This window comes from Mytilus californianus, unplaced genomic scaffold (genome assembly GCF_021869535.1).
Source record: "Mytilus californianus isolate M0D057914Y unplaced genomic scaffold, xbMytCali1.0.p SCAF_2, whole genome shotgun sequence".
NCBI classification, from domain to species: Eukaryota; Metazoa; Mollusca; class Bivalvia; order Mytilida; family Mytilidae; genus Mytilus; species Mytilus californianus.
The window spans coordinates 79,496,571-79,516,736 of NW_026262668.1; the positions used below are offsets into that span (position 1 = coordinate 79,496,571).

Sequence of the window (20,166 nt, forward strand, 5' to 3'; positions counted from 1 at the left end):
CGGACGACCACGACCACGAGGACAACGTCATACGATTATACAACCGCAAACATATGGCGGTTGTATAAAAAAAAAATCAAATTGTTATTGTTTTTCAGAGGGAGATTCCAAGAAAAATAAGGATTTCTTTACAATGAAAACAAAATAGAAAAAATTAACGACTCCATGAGTTAACGCGTGCTTTTTAATATGTATTACAGGTGGAAACTCCAGAAAAACAAAAGAAGAAGCCAGAATTACAATCATAATGATGTAGAGTCGTCTGATTTAATCTATTTTTATGAAGTTGTAAATGCATTTCACCCTGTTGGTTTCATTTAATTATAAATTGTATTCCAAAGAGGGATAAACCGAGACAGTATATGAAAAAACTGGGGACCTGTAAGTCTTTTAAACACAATATATAAACTTAGGTCTAGCTGATTTGCAGAACGCTGTTTGTGTAGAAAAGGTTCATTCACCATTTTTTATTTTATAGTTTCGTGCAGAAATACCAGAAATACTCATACGAAAATATAATGAAATCAAAGTTAACCCCATTATAATCATACATGTCCCAGAGTAATAAATTCACAGTATGCAGACGATATTTCTCGTATACTTGATTGATTACCAGAGTCTTTGGGTGCATCTCTCCGTAAAAACAAATTGCAGATGTAACAGTCATTAATATTTAAACAAGACCAAGGATGTTAAGATAGGAGGAAAACGTTGGACTAACCAAATATTATCACTTATTGCATACATAACAATAACTAAAACACTCACAATATTAAAATTAAATCATTTATTCCTATATATATATCTAGTTCAAATAGTACAATAAATAAACACTTCTCTGACAAAAAATTACCTTATTTGGGATAACAAGCTAGATAAAGTAGGAAGCGGCATGTCATCACTACCACATTGTACAGAATGTCTGGAAAATGATAAGCATTGCAAATTTCATTAAAATTTTTAAATTACCTTTCATTAAAAGTTTTAAATTAACACGGATTAGAAAGATGAGAAGAAACAGCTCATAACATGTAAGTCAATAATTTATAATGTATTTTTTTTCAGAAAAAAAGTGAATATTTTGGAAATGTTATGTTAAGGCTCTAATAAAGTTAAAATATCAATTTTTGAAAAAAGTCATTTGATGCTTGGAATGATTTCAAAGTTATACAAAATAAAAAAGATAAAACTCAAACTAGCACACATCTTGTTATATAATGGAAGAATAATGAAATAACGACTGAGAGATTGAACAGAAAAGGTGTTTGACTGATTGATAACTTGTTAGATAAATATGTGTAATTCATGACTTTTGATAATTTAAGGACGTATACAGAATCAAAACATTTTCTTACAAATCAAAGTATAAATTCTACAATAACAAAATATTTAAAAGTATATATCATATGTTTGAATAATTTAGAGAGAGTTAAAGGTCCAGTTATATTTTTATTTATTTTAAAAGTGTATTTTAAATCCCCAAAAGGCTAAAAAAAATGTTTAGTATTTCAATTAATAGATTAAACCTCAATCCAAAATGGTCTTTGCTTTTCGAGAATTACATTACATATATGTTTCATTAGAAGACAACAATCACGAGGCACTCCTATATCAAATTTTATTTCTTTATAAAATACAACAGCTATGACTGCACGTGCTATCCATGACAATGTTAAACCAATAAATAGAAAAACAAACGAAAAGCTTTATATGTTTCTTAATTTTATGATTGTACAGCATAAAATGTAGTTATAAGAATTGAATGCTTATTTTCATAATTCTATATGGTTGTAAAAGCGTTGGTCGTGCGCACATTTTAAACATGAACCGTTTACTCGCCTCATACAAAATGTGATTAATTGGTCAACACTTTTCCACCCAAATAAAATTATAAAAATAAGCATTCAATTCTTTTAAAATACAAACCACTGTTGGAATAATATTGGCCTTTCAATTATTAAAAATACAAAACTATGTTCAACTTGGCTTCAAAACAGAATAATACACGGGGCCCGTATGCATACAGCTACTTAAGTTAAGATTTGTTACAAACGGACGGATTTTTCTACATGTCCTACGATAAATTAGTACTATGATTGGATATCTGAACTTAAATGGTTTTATGCCTATCAGCCCAGAGGAACAAATAAATTCATCTTCAAAATAAAAGCTGAAAGGCACTAACTAATGATCGAGTGTAAATTAATTTTGTTAGAGGAACAAACCCAATATAACAGCCCTGAAAAATTGGTCAACAGTTTGATTGATTGATTGGTGTTAAACGGCCCTCTCAGCATTACTTGATATTTCGTGGCGGTCAGTGTTTTATTGTTGGAGGGAGCCGAACCATCAACCTTCGGCAGAACAGTTCTGGTCAATTAAGATTGGAGTCGTGCGAACCTGCCTCGTGCGGGATTCGAACTCACAACCTCAGTGTTGACAAGCTAGTGATACAGTATTTGAACTACTAAGACCACTCGGTCACTGTTGATTGAAAGAAAACTGGTTGATATAAGATATATATTTAAATGAATTAATTATTCAGATGAGCAAAGAACTACTAGAGCCGCTTGACAGCTTAATTGTCATTACAACAACAGAAATGACATGTTGTAAAAAATATGTCTCAGCCTTCACATTCTGCTCCATTCAAAAATGAGTTTAGTTTTGTTCATGGTAACGTATCAATTAAGTGTTGTTGTCATCAAGCGGATGTACTTTTTTTGCTTTTGTTCTATTTTTCTCTTTGAATTAAGTATCAAAATGTTATGCATCATAAGTTTATTAATGAAAATTATGTTTCTGTGCAAATAAAAGAAATTCATTACCGAAAAAATAAGACTTTTCCAAACATCAAATATCAAACTATGTTGTTTTCTTTTTTTAAGGACCAAGTGTAGCTATGTTTAATAAGATTTATTTGCTGTACAGGTTTAAAACCACTAAATCGGACCCGGCCAGAAAGAAAATAAAAGAAGAAAGTAGTACATATTTTAAACAAAATTGTTTTTACGCATAGCTGTAACTTTGTCAGTAAGTAGAATATTTGGGTAATTTTGGTATCAAATGGAAGCTAAAGGAATTGAACACTGTAAAACCCTTGTTGAAAATTCCTATTGAATAATAAACTATAGGCTCTAAATAGTCTGTGTCGCTCACCTAGGTCTATGAGTATCTTGGACAATGGACCTTCTCAAGCATTGTGGACTAGAATAGAATTTATGACAAAAATCTTTTTATTTTGTATTTTTTATATTGCTGATAATTATTTCTGTTTACAGTTTCTCTATATTTTCTTTTGTTTTTGCCCCAAACACAAAAAAAAGGTAAAATAATATCAATTAAGGCAACCACTCCTATAAAGAGCAAACCAACATTTCGGCAAAATTTTACTTATTTTTAGATCAAGTCGTGCTGATCATTTTTGCTTATTTAAGTTTCTATCTATCTATTATAGTTTTTCAGATATTAGGCAAAAACGAAAAAAAAAATGCTTAAAATCGTTATCACAGGGAAAGTAATCAAATAAGAGGTCGTCAGACGATTTCAACATTGTAAATTTATTTGTAGAACTTGTCTTGCTGATCACTTTTGCTTATTTAAGTTTCTATCCATCTATAACAGTTTTTTCAGATGTTGGGCAAAAAAGCAACAAATTGATAACAATCGTCATAAAAGGGCATTAACTCCAAAAGGGAGTCGTCTGACGATTTCGACCATAAGACTTATTTGTAGATCCTGACTTGTTGATCATTTTTGGTGTATATAAAGTTTATCTCTATCTATTATAGTTTTTCCGATATCAGGCAAACATCAAAAAAATGGGTAAAATCCGTCATTTAATTGCAACAACTCCTATTAGAAATCGTCTGAGAGTTTTGAAGTAATAAGCAATATGTAGATCTTATCATTCTAAACATTTTTGTCCCTGACAGATTTTCTCCATTCATAGCGGTTTTCGAGATAATAGACCAAAATTGCATTCTACCCCCTATGTTCTATTTTTAGCCATGTCGGCCATGTTGGTTTGCAAGCGGGGTCATCGGACACATTTTTTTAAACTAGATGCCCTAATGATGATTGTAGCCCAGTTTGGTCAAATTTGTCCCAGTAGTTTCAGAGGTGAAGATTTTTGTAAAAGTTAACGACGACGGATGACGACGACGGACGCCAAGTGATGCGAAAAGCTCACTTAGGTTTTTAGGCCAGGTGAGCAAAAATATATAAGACATTAAAATAGGAGGGTATACTTGCCCTGTTGCTCAGATCAGAAGTACCTGTTATTGTACTACCAAACGTCCAGTAACCAGTACTTTCTGGTATTCATTTTAAGATACAATATATGTTGCATTTTGCAGCATAAGTCATGATGAGGTATTATAGTTTTGACATGAAATGACTGTCACTTTATTTGAACTTAAGACAAAATAGCTAGGAATGCTTGAAATTGCAGAATTTGACATAGAAAGCAATGGGGCTATGAATTAGTGGTATTAATCCTACAAAGAGGCTAATCTCACCAGTTTTGAAGTTGAATTTCACAACATACTTACTCATGTTAGTTTCATTCCTGTATGATTATCAATACTTTTAAATTTGACAAGTATAAGAAACTTGTTTTTAAGTATATTACCCTTTATATGTATGTTTAGCTGTAAAAGTATTTAAAATTACACAGGAGTCGCTAGAAAAATACGAATATACCTTATTGCCTGTGAATTATCATATAATTTAAGCATGTTGTATCTTTCCAGAATTGTGACCCATTAGAAAACATTTGGTTTTTTTTTTTGTAAAACAAATATAGGAAACATAAAGTAAAAGTAGACAGAAAAAAAAAACAAGTATCAAATCTGTTTACTGAGAACTGTTGGGATCTCATTTTCTTGTCTAGGGGGGATATAGATATAGGAAGATGTGGTATGAGTGCCAATGAGACAACTCTCCATCCAAGTTACAATTTATAAAAGTAAACCATTATAGGTCAAGGTACGGCCTTCAACACGGAGTATTGGCTCACACCGAACAGAAAGCTATAAAGGGCCCCCAAAAAATTACTAGTGTAAAACCATTCAAACGGAAAAACCAACGGTCTAATCTATATAAAAACGAGAAACGAGAAACACGTATGAACTACATAAACATACGACAACTACTGTAATCAGATTCCTGACTTAGGACAGGTGCAAACATTTGCAGCGGGATTAAACGTTTTAATGGTACCAAACCTTCTCCCTTTTCTGAAACAATAGTATAACATCACAACATAGAAAACACACTTTAAAATATCAATTGGAAGGCTTAAGTCAATCAAAAAACGTAAATTAACACACAATAGATATAGGAAGATGTGGTATGAGTGCCAATGAGAATGAACGAATAAATTTGACCTGTGACACCTGAATGCAAATACACAGTTAATAAAAAATTACAAGGGATAAATAATTAAAGTCAAAAGTAAATAAACAGGTTTAAACAAAGTTAAAGTATGTAACTCATATTTATATCAAATATCTTAAGTTCAGATACGTAAATTTAACAATAAATATTTGCAAAACTCTTTCCGTGTACTTAGTTTTAAAACATCATTCCGTTGGAGAAAAAAAAACTTTATTTTGGTGTCAAATTAAACGTGAACGTAGCAGAATTATATATTGTTTTCGGAATATGGTTTTGTTATCATACCTACGTTTTGTTTATTGACAAATTAATTAAATGCCGCTTGTCTATGTATTCCTTTGTTTTTCAATCAAGAAACCTACATACGCCTACAAAACACTTTCCAGTGTGTTCTTCCCTTGCTACTACTTTGAATTCTGTCTCGTCATTTGATATCCCTATTAAGAGTTTAGTAGTACGCCGAAATCGGGGAAGTTTGATGCGAATGTGACCAATTTTTCTGCAAGATTCTTCTGAGATAAGCTTAGGTGGATGTTTGTCTTCTGATGCATATATTTGAATGTAAGCTTCTACTTGATTTACTTCAATCGGAAAATCATACTCGGTTACAACTTCATTTACTTGAATTGGGGACCCTTTTGGAATAATGGTGTAGAATTCTTGTTGTGAAGTCGGAAATGTAGTAAGTGAGCCATCGAAATTCGGCTTTTGTTCATCACCAAGAATTGCTATGCCATAATGATATTTTGCCATTCTGCCGACAATAGGAGTATCCATGTGACCCATGATTACCGCTCCCTTCAAGACAATTAAACCAGGCTCAAATGGACATATCACTGATAAATGGTTGAAGTGCTCTTGTATTGCGTCCTTGAGTAGGCCACATGATGCATATCCACCAACTAAAAGAAGGCTTTTAACTCTGGATAATCCGGGTTCATTCAGTAACATTTCTACATAACCAATAATGGTATCGATGCCTTCTTTGAAAATTGATTGTATTAACTCAGGAATAATCCGAAGTTGGTTTTGTTTTAGTTCAGCTTTACCTCTATATTTTTCTGCAATCATATCTGGATTTGACTTTTTAACCTCAACCAACAGCGAGCCCGGTATTCCAATCCTATATTTTGAATTACTCTTATCTAACCTCTTTTCCCGTTCGATATCTTTTACCAAATCTAGATAATCATCTCTATTTTCTGCAATAAAGGTTCTGAGTACCTCGGTGCCAAATATTCCTTGGAGAAGAGACCATATTTTAGTATTTATCGTATTTCCTCCCCAAGGACCTCCAGAAGCGCAGTGTATTTCTTTTATCTGACCTGATGTCATGACTTCATTTGCTGTTATATCCACTGTGCCACCTTAAAGAAAATCAAATGCACTAGAAACACTTATGGCATTTTTTTTTATTACTTCACTATTGTATACAGTAGATTTATTATGATATAGTATATGTTTAATGTGTGCATTTCAATATGTGTGTATATCATATTGGTGTGGATATATTATTGAAATTAAGTGTTACTAGTTAAAGACTAGTAGTCTACGAAGAATTTAGTTTTTAGCTCACCTGGCCCAATGGGCCAAGTAAGCTTTTCTCATCACTTGGCGTCCGTCGTCCGTCGTCGTCGTCCGTCGTCGTCCGTTAACTCTCCTCTGAAACTACTGGGCCAAATTTAACCAAACTTGGCCACAATCATAATGGGGGAACCATGTTTAAAAAATGTGTCCAATGACCCCGCCTTCCAACCAACATGGCCGCTATGGCTGAAAATAGAACATAGGGGTAAAATGCAAGTTTGTCTACTATTTTGAAAACCGTTATAAATAGGGAAAATCTGACAGGGGCAGAAATGTTCATAATGTTAAGCTCTACCAATTGTATATATACGTCAAAACTGTCAGACGATTTTTTATAGGAGTTATTGCCCTTAAATGACAAATTTTACCCTTTTTTTTCATTTTTGCCTATTATTTTGAAAACTATAATAGATAGAGAGAAACTTTAAATCGCAAAAATGATCAGCAAGACAAGTTCTACAAATAAGTCTGCATGGTCGAAATCGTCAGTCGACTCCTTATTAGAGTTATTGCTCTTTGATGACGATTTTTACTATTTTTTTGCGTTTTTGCTTTATATCTTAAAAATAATAATAGATGGATAGAAACTTGAATAAGCAAAAAACGACCAGAAAGACAAGAACTACAATTAAGATAATTTGAAGGAAATTGTCTGACGACTCCTTATTGGAGTTATTGCCCATTAATGACGATTTTTACCATTTTTTGGCATTTTGTCTTATATGATTAAAATTTTAATAGATAAATAGACACTATAAATCACAAAAATGATCAGCAAGTCAACTTTTACTAACAAGTAAAATTTTGCTGATACAGTTAGTAGACTTTCACTCTTTATAGGAGTGATCGCTCTTAAATGAGGATTTTTTTTTTTTCCCTCTTTTGTGTTTTGAGCAAAAACTAAAGAAGATAGAGAGAAACTAAACAGACTAAATGATCAGCTATACAAGATCAACAAAACAGAGATTTTTGTCATGAATTCTATTCTTGTCTATAATGTTGGAGAGTGTCCTTTGTTGAATATGCACATAGACCAAGGTGAGCGACACAGGCTCTTTAGAGCCTCTAGTTATATTTGTTCTGTACATGCTGTACTGAAAAATAACGAGAGTCAATATTTTTACACTTTTATACAGTGGACCAAATGCATTTACATTTCTGTTTTCGAGCATCGTTCAAACCAGTTTTCCTTGGTCATCATACAAACTATTAATTTATGCACACAAGAATATTTGCCTTTATGTCGAGTTATAATATTACTATAAAACATTATAGCTGGGCCTTCTAATTACCAAATACCCCCTTTCGGCAATAAGATGCTTTCGATAAAAAAAAAAAAAAAACTTATCTGTTACGTTTGATGGATATGTTTTTCAACAGGTAGTCGTAAAATGTTAACTTTAACCTTGATTGTGTAATGGAAAAGAAGAAATATGGTGTATTACATACCCATTTGGACAGAGGTAAGTGAACTATAGAAGTAATGAGGTGTGGTATTGATTGTATTTGACGTTTAAAGAGTATTCAGTAACAGGTAAACTAAAAGGGTAGGGCAAATTTCTCTTAAATTATTTCACACTTTTTCAAAATAGTTTTTCTATCTTTACGAGAATAGCATGGGTACTTTGATTTTGTTACATCATTATGACATGTTTCTGAACTTGTATTTTAATCAGTGATGATAAAGATGGCTCAAAACTGCAATTTTGATAGATTTCACCCAATTCAAGTATTTATCTAGACAGTCAATGAGAAGTTCACTCTTAACCACACCAAAAGTCTATCGGAAAAAAGCTATGTGTTTTTATTAACATACTCTATAACAATATATTAAAAATTCAGTCAGTGGCGCGCGGAAGTAGTCAAGAAGATAGTATGATTTATTTTAGGGGTTGACAGGATACACGTAATCGTTCGTAGTTTCAACTTCAAGGTTCTTATGCAAGCAAATTTAATAAACAATGATTCAATACAGGTTTTTTTGGTTTTTCACTTTACATAGGGCTTCATTTCTGATCTTATTTCTTTGTGCACAATTCAGTCTGATTCTACGTATTTCACCTTTGTCAATATTCTTTTTGGTCTATCCCGTTTAACACATGACATTTGCGCGGGAACTTCTTCCATTGACCATTGACATCGTAAATTAATGGACGTTAATATTTGATTTTGGATTATTGTAATGTGATATAAATTGTTTTTGGATTTAATGTGATATTATTTGTTTCTTCCTCTACAGTACATAATTTGACGTCAGGTTTGTACACATTAAGTTTATAGTTAAGTCAGAACTGAAGTAGATGTACAGCATATCCCATCATATTTCAACCCACAACTACAACTGATTAACGCTACAACTGTTGAATAGACCTGTATGTATATATATTTAATCTCATTCCAGTCCATTAAACTGGCAAAATCAACGGAATCAGTGTAAATTTCCCGAATTCTACGTCTTTCATCTTTATCAAAATCGTTATCGACGATTCTATATACCATTATATTTTATGGGTTGTTTATATTCAGAGTCGAGTTAATGTATGTTACTTAGTGTTTGTTTTTATTTTTTGAGAAAACAACTCAATTTCTTGATAAACTTCCTAAATACAGAAACATTATATATAGTTGACATTTTCATTATATTTTACTGTGTCAAAATGACCTAAATATGAAGGACAGTATATATAGCCCTGAAAATGGTATATCCCGTTTTACACATGACATTTACGCGGGAAAGACTTCCATTGGAACGTATCATAAAATTTATCTTGTCTTATCTTATCTTATCACCATTTCGACAATTAATGTGTTTCTCCATTGTAATTTACTGACTGTTCTAATTTGATCTCCTACCACTACAGTCATTCAAGTAGAACAGTATCAACATTTAATGTCGGGTTTGTACACAAATTATTTGGAATATACATGGACTTCAATCTTTATTATTTATTGAAAATAAGTAGATCCATCCTTTAGAAAAGTTGTTCTGAATGTAATAAATCCCCCTAGCTCCCCCCCCCCCCCCCCCCTTCTTTTTAAGTTAAAAAGGCTACATTTTCTTTTTTCCTTTTCTACAACAGCAAAATAACCCCTTGTCTGAGGGACAGTCCCTCAGACGAGGAATGTCCCTCATTTGTGTGTGTGTGTGTGTGGGGGGGGGGGGGGGGTTCGGAAACCCTCAGTGGCGTAGCTACCATTGACGCAACGACGCACTTGCATGCACAAACGAAATGGCCCCAAAAAAAATCATAATTAAAAAATCATAGCAGTCAAAAAAAGAAAGAGTGCGATTGACTGTCACTTTGTATATATAGGTGTTTCAACTTGTCAGAAAGGTTTCCGTGTTTTCTATCAGTTCAGTTTTGTTGTGCGTACATCGGTATATACAATTTTTAGACCATCTACTAATTTAAAACGAACTACGAGATTGTCTTGTCAATTCTGAAGAACGTTTTCTTGCCCAGATGCTTCTTCCAAACAATCTGAAAAGTTTGAATCGGGACCATCAAATTCGCATATTTCGCGCCTACGAGTCCGATCTTCAATCAGAAGATAAGTTTCTTCTCAAAATTAAAAGGTGGGTTGCGTGATGGGATATTTATCCATCTAAGAAACCAGACCATCTCTGTGCAACATTGAAGATGACGCCGAAAGAACTTTGCCCAAATATATTCTGTATTCTGCAAATACTTCTCACCATGCCACCCTCAACCTCTACTGCTGAACGCTCTTTCAGCGCTCTGAAACGCGTAAAAACGTATCTGAGATCGACCATGGGACAAGAAAGACTTTCTTCACTTGCACTGCTGCACGTTCATTCTGATTTTGACATTGACACTAATGAAATTATTGACACGTTTAACAATGCTAGGTAAATGAAAATGTTACTCTCCTAAAGGACCTCGGTTGTTAACTTCAGTCTTACATACGGTCTTACATACGAACGTCACATTCATATATCACCAAATTAATAATTGATTGTTTGAATTGCTTTGTTTTCGTATGTTAACATATATGTCATGAGATGATCCAGTTCTCTAGTCCTTTCTTTCTTTGAAGCATAATAAATTGGCCAGCATTGCAAAGTTTTTAGAATTTTTTAGTCAGTTTTAGGTCTTTGATTTGATATACTAGTAAAGCAAAACACTCAACTGTGCATACTTCACTTCAAAATTAACCATCTTATATCGAAAAAAGATTCATTTTCTGTAAAAAAGGGTCCAAAATTTTGTTTGCCTCGCTACGCTCAGCAACTTCTGCGTGCAGATCATTATAAGTCTAGCTACGCCACTGAGTTCCTAACCTGTTGTTTAGTTGTAAATCAGGCCATTACTTTTCTCAATTGAATAATATTTTTTGTTGCATACTTTTCATATCTGGACTTTTTACAGCCGACAAGGGTTTTCCTCATTTTTGAAGGCTGTATGGTTGCCTATAATTGCTTTGTTATTTGAACTTCTGTGGATAGTTGTCTCATTGGCAATCATACCACATCTCCTGATTTTTATATCGATTGCAGACCTGAAAAAGATGTACAAAGTTAAATGTGCTGCAAACTTCAAACAACCTACTACAACTGATTTACCATAAAACTGTTGAACAGAACTATATATATTCGACCTCATTCCAGTCCTTTAGGGGACGACCATTTGATATTCTGGGGGGGGGGGGGGGGAGGGGGCAGGAGGATTTGTTTTGGATCGGTTCTTTATTTTTGTGGACTAAAAGGACAGATTATTTATTTTCTGCACTGTTGAAGCATGATTTTTTTATTTTCATTAAAACAAGGGACTGATTATTTCAGATTATTTATTTTCTGCACTGTTGAAGCATGATTTTTTTATTTTCATTAAAACAAGGGACTGATTATTTATTTTCACAATTATATTCTTAAATAAATAATACATGTATGGTCTAGTCATTATGTACCATTAAATCAGAATTAATCTTCCTCCTCTGGACATGCTGGAAGTGAATCTTCTGTATTCCAAACTGCATATATTGCATACGTACAAGGTATTAAAGCTGGGCTGTAACTAACCTCTTTTAAAATTAATGGCAAATACATTTGCCGAGCGGAGCGAGGCGAAAAAAATATTGGCGAAGGGTTTGGGGGCCGCTTAAGGCCCCAAGAAGCTATAGAAAAATGATGCAAAATCATGCAATCTGCGCGTTTCCCAGACCCTTCCTTAATCTGAAACACAAGTTCTGTTTTAATTATTTTTTCGACAATATTTTGGTCTCAAAGCAAAATATATAGATTCAGTGTAAGACTTTTAGTTTTTAGGGACAACATCAAAAGACCAATATGTAGGATTAAGCAAAAAAATGTAATTCACATAGTTAAGTATGATGCTGCTGTTTTTTTTTTTAGTGGTGTTTTGGCTTGCAGAAAATCTTTCATACCTGTCAATTATTTTTTTTTTTTCAAATTAAGTTAAGAGGGGGGCTGAATATCATTGATATAACTATGTCAGGTAATTTTTTATAACACATTTCAATTACAACTTGATGTAGTTCCTAACTGGGATACAATTTAAAGAAGTTTGTAAAATTAGATAAAAAGTCCTTAAATAAAATAAAACTCAAGTTTAAAAGAAAATTACTAAATTACAAATGGAATGTAACACTAAGAGAATAAAGAAGGGCAATCAATGAACAAATTAAAGACAAACCCGGGAACAGATAAAACACAAAACAACAAACAATAGACAAATAACACTGAAAACTAAAAATAAATGAGAAACATGGATCCCGAAAAACGGGGGCTACGTCAGAGGGTGAACTGAACTTGCTTCTTGCAAGACACTCGCCGTGAAAACAATTTGATATGAGGCCACACCAATTTGATTAATAGTTCTTTGGATTTTCCCGCTCCTGTTTTGGAGAAATTGACTTTTAAATAAAAAAAAATAATTACCGCTTTCGCCAATTTTTGGGCCGCATGCCGCTCCAAAATTAGTTTATCCTTGACAATTTTTTTTTCTCTTGGACGTTTTTCTCGTGCATATACTGCTCCGAGCGATTCAAACGCACGTGTGATAAATCGATTTGTAAATAAGAGGTCAAAAATCGGGATGCCAACATGAAATTGTGTCAGATCATTGCCGAGGACAAGTAGTTATTAAACACACAGTTATTTGAAATGCATTTCGTTTTACCTGTTCTAGGAGACAAAAATAAAAAATCTTTCGTTAGATGACCACGATCACATCAGTACTTGTTAGAACCATTGTCATCCCCGATCATTGTTTCAACAGACATAGTCCGAGATTACTCCGACGTCCAACAGCTGTTTGCCAGACAAGATGGGGGGCTGTTGCGGGGGCTGTGGTCCCACGGCCCCAGCTTGTCTGGCAAAACAGCCGTTGGACGTCAGAGTAATCTCGGACTACAACAGACATAGATATCTAGAGCTATCTGTCTTGGATGAAATTAATATTAAATGCACATGAATTTTTGAAAAATGACAGATTTATCTTATTTTAATGAAAACTCCATATCCCCTTGTTAGTCTTTTGACATGCAATCAGAACTCTTTTGTAAGGAAAAATTCAAGAGTTCCAACATTCGAGACCAAAGTGGTGGTATTGGGATTGGCATGCTAATAATAATTAGGAATGTGTTATTGGTGCAACCACTTCCAGTTTGAAATACATTAATTGCAGGTTTCAGGGGCAAAAGGAAAAAGTATTTTGCTAAGTCAGAATAATGCATGTGAATGTGGTTAAATGTAATTTAAGGGAATTGATATAGGAAGATGTGGTATGAGTGCCAATGAGACAACTCTCATCCAAGTAACAATTTATAAAAGTAAACCATTATAGGTCAAGGTACAGCCATCAACACGGAGCCTTGGCTCACACCGAACAGCAAGCTATAAAGGGTCCCAAAAATTACTAGTGTAAAACCATTCAAAAGGGAAAACCAGCGGTCTAATCTATATAAAAACGAGAAACACGTATGAACTACATAAACAGACGACAACTACTGTACATCAGATTTCTGACTTAGGACAGGTGCAAACATTTGCAGCGGGATTAAATGCTTTAATACATTGAGATCTGCATGCATAGCAATATAATTATCTTACTCAGGATGTTGCTGAAATATTCACCTCACTCATTATGTTGATCCTATTATTGATAAATAGTTCCAACTGGATGTCAAGCAGCCAATAAACAATCATTACCATATAATGAAAACAACTATATCAAAAGATATTTATTATTTTTCATGGGCATTTTTTTGGAATACATACACACATTTTAATTGTATTCAACACATTTCATTTACCTAACTAACATAATTCCTATTGCTAAACTGCATCTGATATGCTTCCTTAATATATACACATGTATGAATTTAAATGAAAATTCACGCAGTCAATGCTTATTTGACGAAAATAATCAAAATTATACTAAACCAAAGCGAACCAAAAAGTTGGGTATGGTACAGACTGTACTACAGGCACAAATACATCAACTTAAATTATATGCATAAGAGCATGTTTATCCTCCTTTTTCTTTGAAGTAACCCAGTTTTAACATTTACAAATATTCTAAATCGCACAATTTAAAAAAAAAATATACCGCTCGCTCCACTTGTAGAGCACCCGCCTCAACAAAACCCATTTTCAAGAAATAAATACAATCAAAGAAATTTCGCTCGCTCGCCCCATATTTTTTGGAGCTTTTGTCCGAAGAACTAAAAATCAAATTGGTGTGGCCTGAAGACAAGCTTTTGTATTTGAAATTTCCTACATGAGGCGTTTGCCTTAATGAAGTTACAGCCCTGTAATAAAAGGGAGGTAAATGTTCCTGAGACAATATACCTCAAGTTGAATGAAACCCATTTTCAGACATTTCAAGTACATTAATATTTATACATTGTATTATTAAAAGATTTGGGAAGTTTTTCCCGAAAAAATATGAAAAAAAGACGAATTTTGGAAGAATCTGCTGCCATCTCATACTTAAGAATAGCATTTATTATAAAATGGCTTAAAAGACCTGCTGAGTTATTTATTTTCAATACATCGTAAGTCAGGTTATTTATTTTCAAACTACCCCAGAACAAACCATTTATTTTTGTTATTATCAAGGCTGAGTTATTTATTTTCATAATCCTCCTCCCCCCCTCCCCCCAGACTACCAAATAGTCGTCCCCTTATACCACTATCAATCAACAGAACAAATGCAAATAATTATGATGTCTTGAAAGGTTTTTGAATACATTGTAGATCCTATCAATATAAACTGTATTGCAATATAAACATGTTGGGCCCTTTTACAGCCGACTAAACGGTATGGGTTTTCTCATTTTTGGAGGCCGTATGGTTGCCTATAATTGCTTACATGCACTTTATTTGAACTTTGGTGAATAGTTGTTATTTATATAAATAAATCCCACGTCGATATTACAACAATCAGACATCAACCCAAGGCCAAACAATGTAATTGAAAGACATCTAGAGGTCAATATACAGTCTCGAACAATAGACAAAATTAAAAAAAAAATACAGCGAATTATTGAAAAGAATTATTATTACATGTATTTGCAAGATTTAAAATATTATATCTTTCACAATTTCATTGTGGCTAGTCTGTAAAAAGGATGTCAATTAGAGAGGCCAATACTTTTCGGACATTGATTTGAAAACGACAAATAGACGTCTACTAGAGGGGTATTTGATTGGTCGTTAGATCTGAAATCTTATTTTATTATGAAGTCAGATGTGGACATCGACTTGAGGAATGGAGGTCGATTAGAGACCGGCCGTCAATCTGAGTCTTCTATATGTATACATATATTATTGATTCAGTTGTGATGGTAAATAGACACTGATAAGTCTGATAACATTTTATAGTTTTGAATATTTGTTCACCAGTTTACTATGATTAGGTGGAAGTATGTTCTTATTTCAAACAGAAGGGCACTCAGCCTATATCAATTTGTGCATGAAGCGATTGTTTCAGATATAAATAAATTCATTTAGTTTATGATGTCCATCGATGCAAAACATGTTCACAAACCTGTCAAATTTACAATTTTCTTTAAGAACTATCAGCAAGCCGAGACAGTAAATAATAAAGTACAAAACTGCTGTGTACTTCTGTATAATATTTAATGCAAATTGAACCCCATCTTAAAGTGTAATTTCTTCTCCCTTTCTGTAACTTTACGCATTAAACATGGATATAATAATGGAAAGGTGTATAGAAATGATAAGGTGGCCGATTTTAAGCATTTTCGTTACTTATGCCAAAATGAGAACGCTTGAAATACCCGCCTCTGTACGCAAGCCAGAGAAAGAAAAGATGGACTCCGTTGTTGGCAAGAACACAAGTATAGAAGAGATGAAATTACAAGGAAGGAACATAGGGACTCGGTTAGCAGATTAAAATTTTGTCCATCAATGTTTTTCAAATCTTTTTTCGTATTTCCTGTCTATTTGCATTATAAACGTTTTAACGTTGGCATCAATATTTCTTTATTTTCTAGCAATGTACAGTTTACTATCCATATCCGTATACTGAAAAACCCTAAAGGGATATAAGTCGCCATTTTGAATAGCATACCCTTCTTTAAATAAAAAATAATTAAAAATATTTCTATGTGACTTTATACCTTACAAAGACACTCATTTCCTTCCTAAATAATTCTTCTATCAGTTCATACATTGGTTTTCCGATCAACGACACCCTTACTCTGCTATCGTTTCATTCAGGTCAAATTATTCAAATTTCCCGGCGAAAGCAACGTAACTGGCAAACGTGTCGTTTTTCAATAACATAGACGAAATGTGAGATAACTCTGTCATTCGGAAACTTCCGGGTTGATGCGTTTATCACAAGGATATTTCCTCATAGACTGACTAGTGCTATCCCCTGACATAAATATCGAACGCAAATTTCTTAGTAAATAAAAATTTAAGAGCAAACGAATAAATCCTGTCTGCAAACGGGGGTAACATAACTCACTGGTTTCTTGGTATACATTTATCAATAAAATCGAGTAGTTACTGAAACATATTGACGTGATCAAGGATTTATCAGGTTCAGATTCAGGATTTTGAAAATGAGGGGGCCAGGCTGGTAAGCGGGCAACTTTTGGATTGATACTTTGAAAAAGTCTATGCATTTATCATATCTGCATGTATGAGTGATGATTTTCTAAAAAGTGTTTGAAATTTCACAGTGATATCATACTTTGTTTAAACCTGTTTATTTACTTTTGACTTTAATTAATTATCCCTTGTAATTTTTTATTAACTGTGTATTTGCATTCAGGTGTCACAGGTCGAATTTATTCGTTCATTCTCATTGGCTCTCATACCACATCTTCCTATATCTATTGTGTGTTAATTTACGTTTTTTGATTGAGTTAAGCCTTCCAATTGATATTTTATAGTGTGTTTTCAGTTGTCGTCTGTTTATGTAGTTCATACATGTTTCTCGTTTCTCGTTTTTATATAGATTAGACCGTTGGTTTTTCCTTTTGAATGGTTTTACACTAGTAATTTTTTGGGCGCCCTTTATAGCTTGCTGTTCGGTGTGAGCCAATGCTCCGTGTTGAAGGCCGTACCTTGACCTATAATGGTTTACTTTTATAAATTGTAACTTTGATGGAGAGTTGTCTCATTGGCACTCATACCACATCTTCCTATATCTATGAAGCTCCATAAGAGAGAGGCTCCTTGTTCCCCTAAATCCGCCTCTGTTTATACACTACATAAATCCTTGATGTGGAAATATCTGGACGATGTCTGACAGAAAGTAACATTCCTTTATGAAAAAACTGATAGTTTGGGGACAATCATTTGATATTTTCAGGGGGGAGGGGGGGGGGAGGATAATCTGACATTGCAACTACACATGCAATGATTCTTTGGAAGAAATTTGCGTTCGATATTTGTGAAGGATTCTTAACTTGTAAATATTTTTATCAGTCTTAAATCTGATCGATTGAGCGTAGGTACAAAATGTATCAAGTCAGGGGACAGTACTCGTCAGTCTATGAGGAATTATCGTTGTAATAAACGCATCAACCCGGAAGTTTCCGAATCACAGAGTTATTTCCCATTTCGTCTATGTTATTGAAAAACGACACGTTTGCCAGTTACGTTGCTTTCGCCGGGAAATTTGAATAATTTGACCTGATTGAAACGATAGCCGAGTAAGGGTGTCGTTGATCAGAAAACCAATGAATGCTTCTGATAGAAGAATCATTTAAGAAGGACATGAGTGTCTTTGTAAGGTATAAAGTCACATAGAAATATTTTTAATTATATTTCATTTAAAGAAGGGTATGTTATTCAAAATGGCGACTTTGATCCCTTTAGGATTTTTCAGTATACGGATATGGATAATAAACTGCACATTACTAGAAAACAAAGAAATATTGATGCCAACGTTAAAAACGTTAATAATGTAATACAAAGACAGGAAATACGAAAAAATGATTTGAAAAAATTGATAAACAAAATTTTATTCTGCTAACCGAGTCCCTGTGGGAAGGAATACATCAGATGTGAAGCATATAAATATTCGGCAAGAACAGATTTATAATTCATTGTATTCCGTTTTTATGAATTTTAATGTTGTGCTTTTGAAAGCTGTAAATAGGTTTTTACTCCGTGATTTTAGTGGGTGTAAACATAGTGCTTATATCTTTTAAATTGACTTATCCTGCTCGAAATCCTACCTCCACCTCCCCGTTGAGCAGGGGAAAACAGTTATATACATGTTATAATCGACAATTCATAACATTTTGACATCTTGCTAAAGGAAGAGTTTTATAATGATAAATAAAAAAATAATATTCACCTGTAATTTACCTGTACACAATCGGCGCTAGTAAAAGAAAAAATTGGCGCAAGTGAAATGCAGATTGGCGCAAATACAAAACGCCAGATTAGGTAGAACTATGTAGTCGACACTAGGGATTAAATTAAATTAAAGGCGATAATTGTGGTCTCCGTTCAGCACAAGTATTCTTTAACAAATTCTTTTCTAACAGTGGTCTAACTCAGGTTCATTATAACCTTTTTGAATAATGTCCGGTCGAGTTTACACCACACAATTTATTCTCATATCAGACAAAATGTGAAATTGGAAAAGTTTTAAAGCCTGATGGGACCTAGATAAGTAAAAGTTAAATGCATTTAGTGTTTAAAAATTGAACAAAGGAATTGCAAAATAAACCAATTTTCATTAAAATCTTTGACATGTTCCCCTCAGGTAAAAACTTTATTATGGTGTACAGTGATGTGGAAAATCTCCCGGTTTTGGTGGGGTAAGTGTTGCTCAGTTTTTAGTTCTATGTAGTGTTTTGTAAACTGTTGCCTGTCTTTAGGTGGCTTTTCGTTTTTGTCATGGTTTGGTCGATATTTATCGATCTATAACTTTTGGCATCTTCTGCCTTTTCTTTCAAGATTGATTTTGTGAAGTTAATCTATTATTTTTCTCTGTTAGGTCGCTTTTTTTGGAGTATCGTTAATTTATTTAAATCTCCAATAACATCGATCTGAACGTATCTTTATACGATCTCTCTCTATATTTTTATTCTACTTACAATAGCATGATGTGGATTTTTTTTTTAAATTAAAACTCAAATATATGTAAGTTAGGTCTTCCTGGAAATCTCGAATCGGTCACTTTTTGCAATAGCAGCATATAATTAATTACTTATTAACATACCTCCTAAATCTACGACCAGAAAACGTGACCCAGGACTAAACGAACCAAGTTTCGTGTTTTGACCCGTATCTTTCTTCTGTATCTCCAAGCTTTTACAGCATAAAGCGGCAGCCTCTGGCTCTAGTGCGAGTGTAAGATTGTCTTCGTGAATTCCACCCTATTTTGATATAACTTTTAATTAAACTTTCTATAATGATATGGCATGACGAAATTGTTTCCTCGCGCGCCAACTGAGTTTTTTTTTTTTTGTTTTATTTTGTCTCAGAAAATGTTTTTGTTTGATAATTTTATCATCCATTACGTTTTACAATAAACGTTTTGGAAACAACATGTAGCACCCATTTAAGGGTACCAAACACCAAAAAGGGATTAAAAAGTAGTCAATAACTTCTATGGTCAACTTAGCAATCAGAGTTACAATGAATCAGTTGATAATTAAACAAATTCACCATAACAATTTATCGAGACTATAGTTACA

The 20,166-nt window shown here is 33.4% G+C and overlaps 1 protein-coding gene across 3 annotated transcripts in view; it reads right to left on the reverse strand.

Annotated features, from left to right (window-relative positions):
* The window catches only part of LOC127728290 (heat shock 70 kDa protein 12A-like), a 177,821-nt gene that overhangs the window by 100,873 nt on the left and 56,782 nt on the right, over positions 1 to 20,166 (reverse strand). For 2 of the 3 annotated variants that reach the window (XM_052235619.1, XM_052235618.1), the window contains exons 10-11: positions 19,689 to 19,845; positions 773 to 6,767 (exon numbers count right to left, since the gene is read on the reverse strand). The exons of the other annotated variant lie outside the window; for it this stretch is intronic. In XM_052235619.1, the coding sequence (XP_052091579.1) occupies positions 5,746 to 6,767; positions 19,689 to 19,845 (1,179 nt within the window). In that variant the 3' untranslated portion in view covers positions 773 to 5,745. Of the gene's footprint in view, positions 1 to 772; positions 6,768 to 19,688; positions 19,846 to 20,166 lie in introns of those variants that run through there. 3 annotated transcript variants of the gene reach the window in all.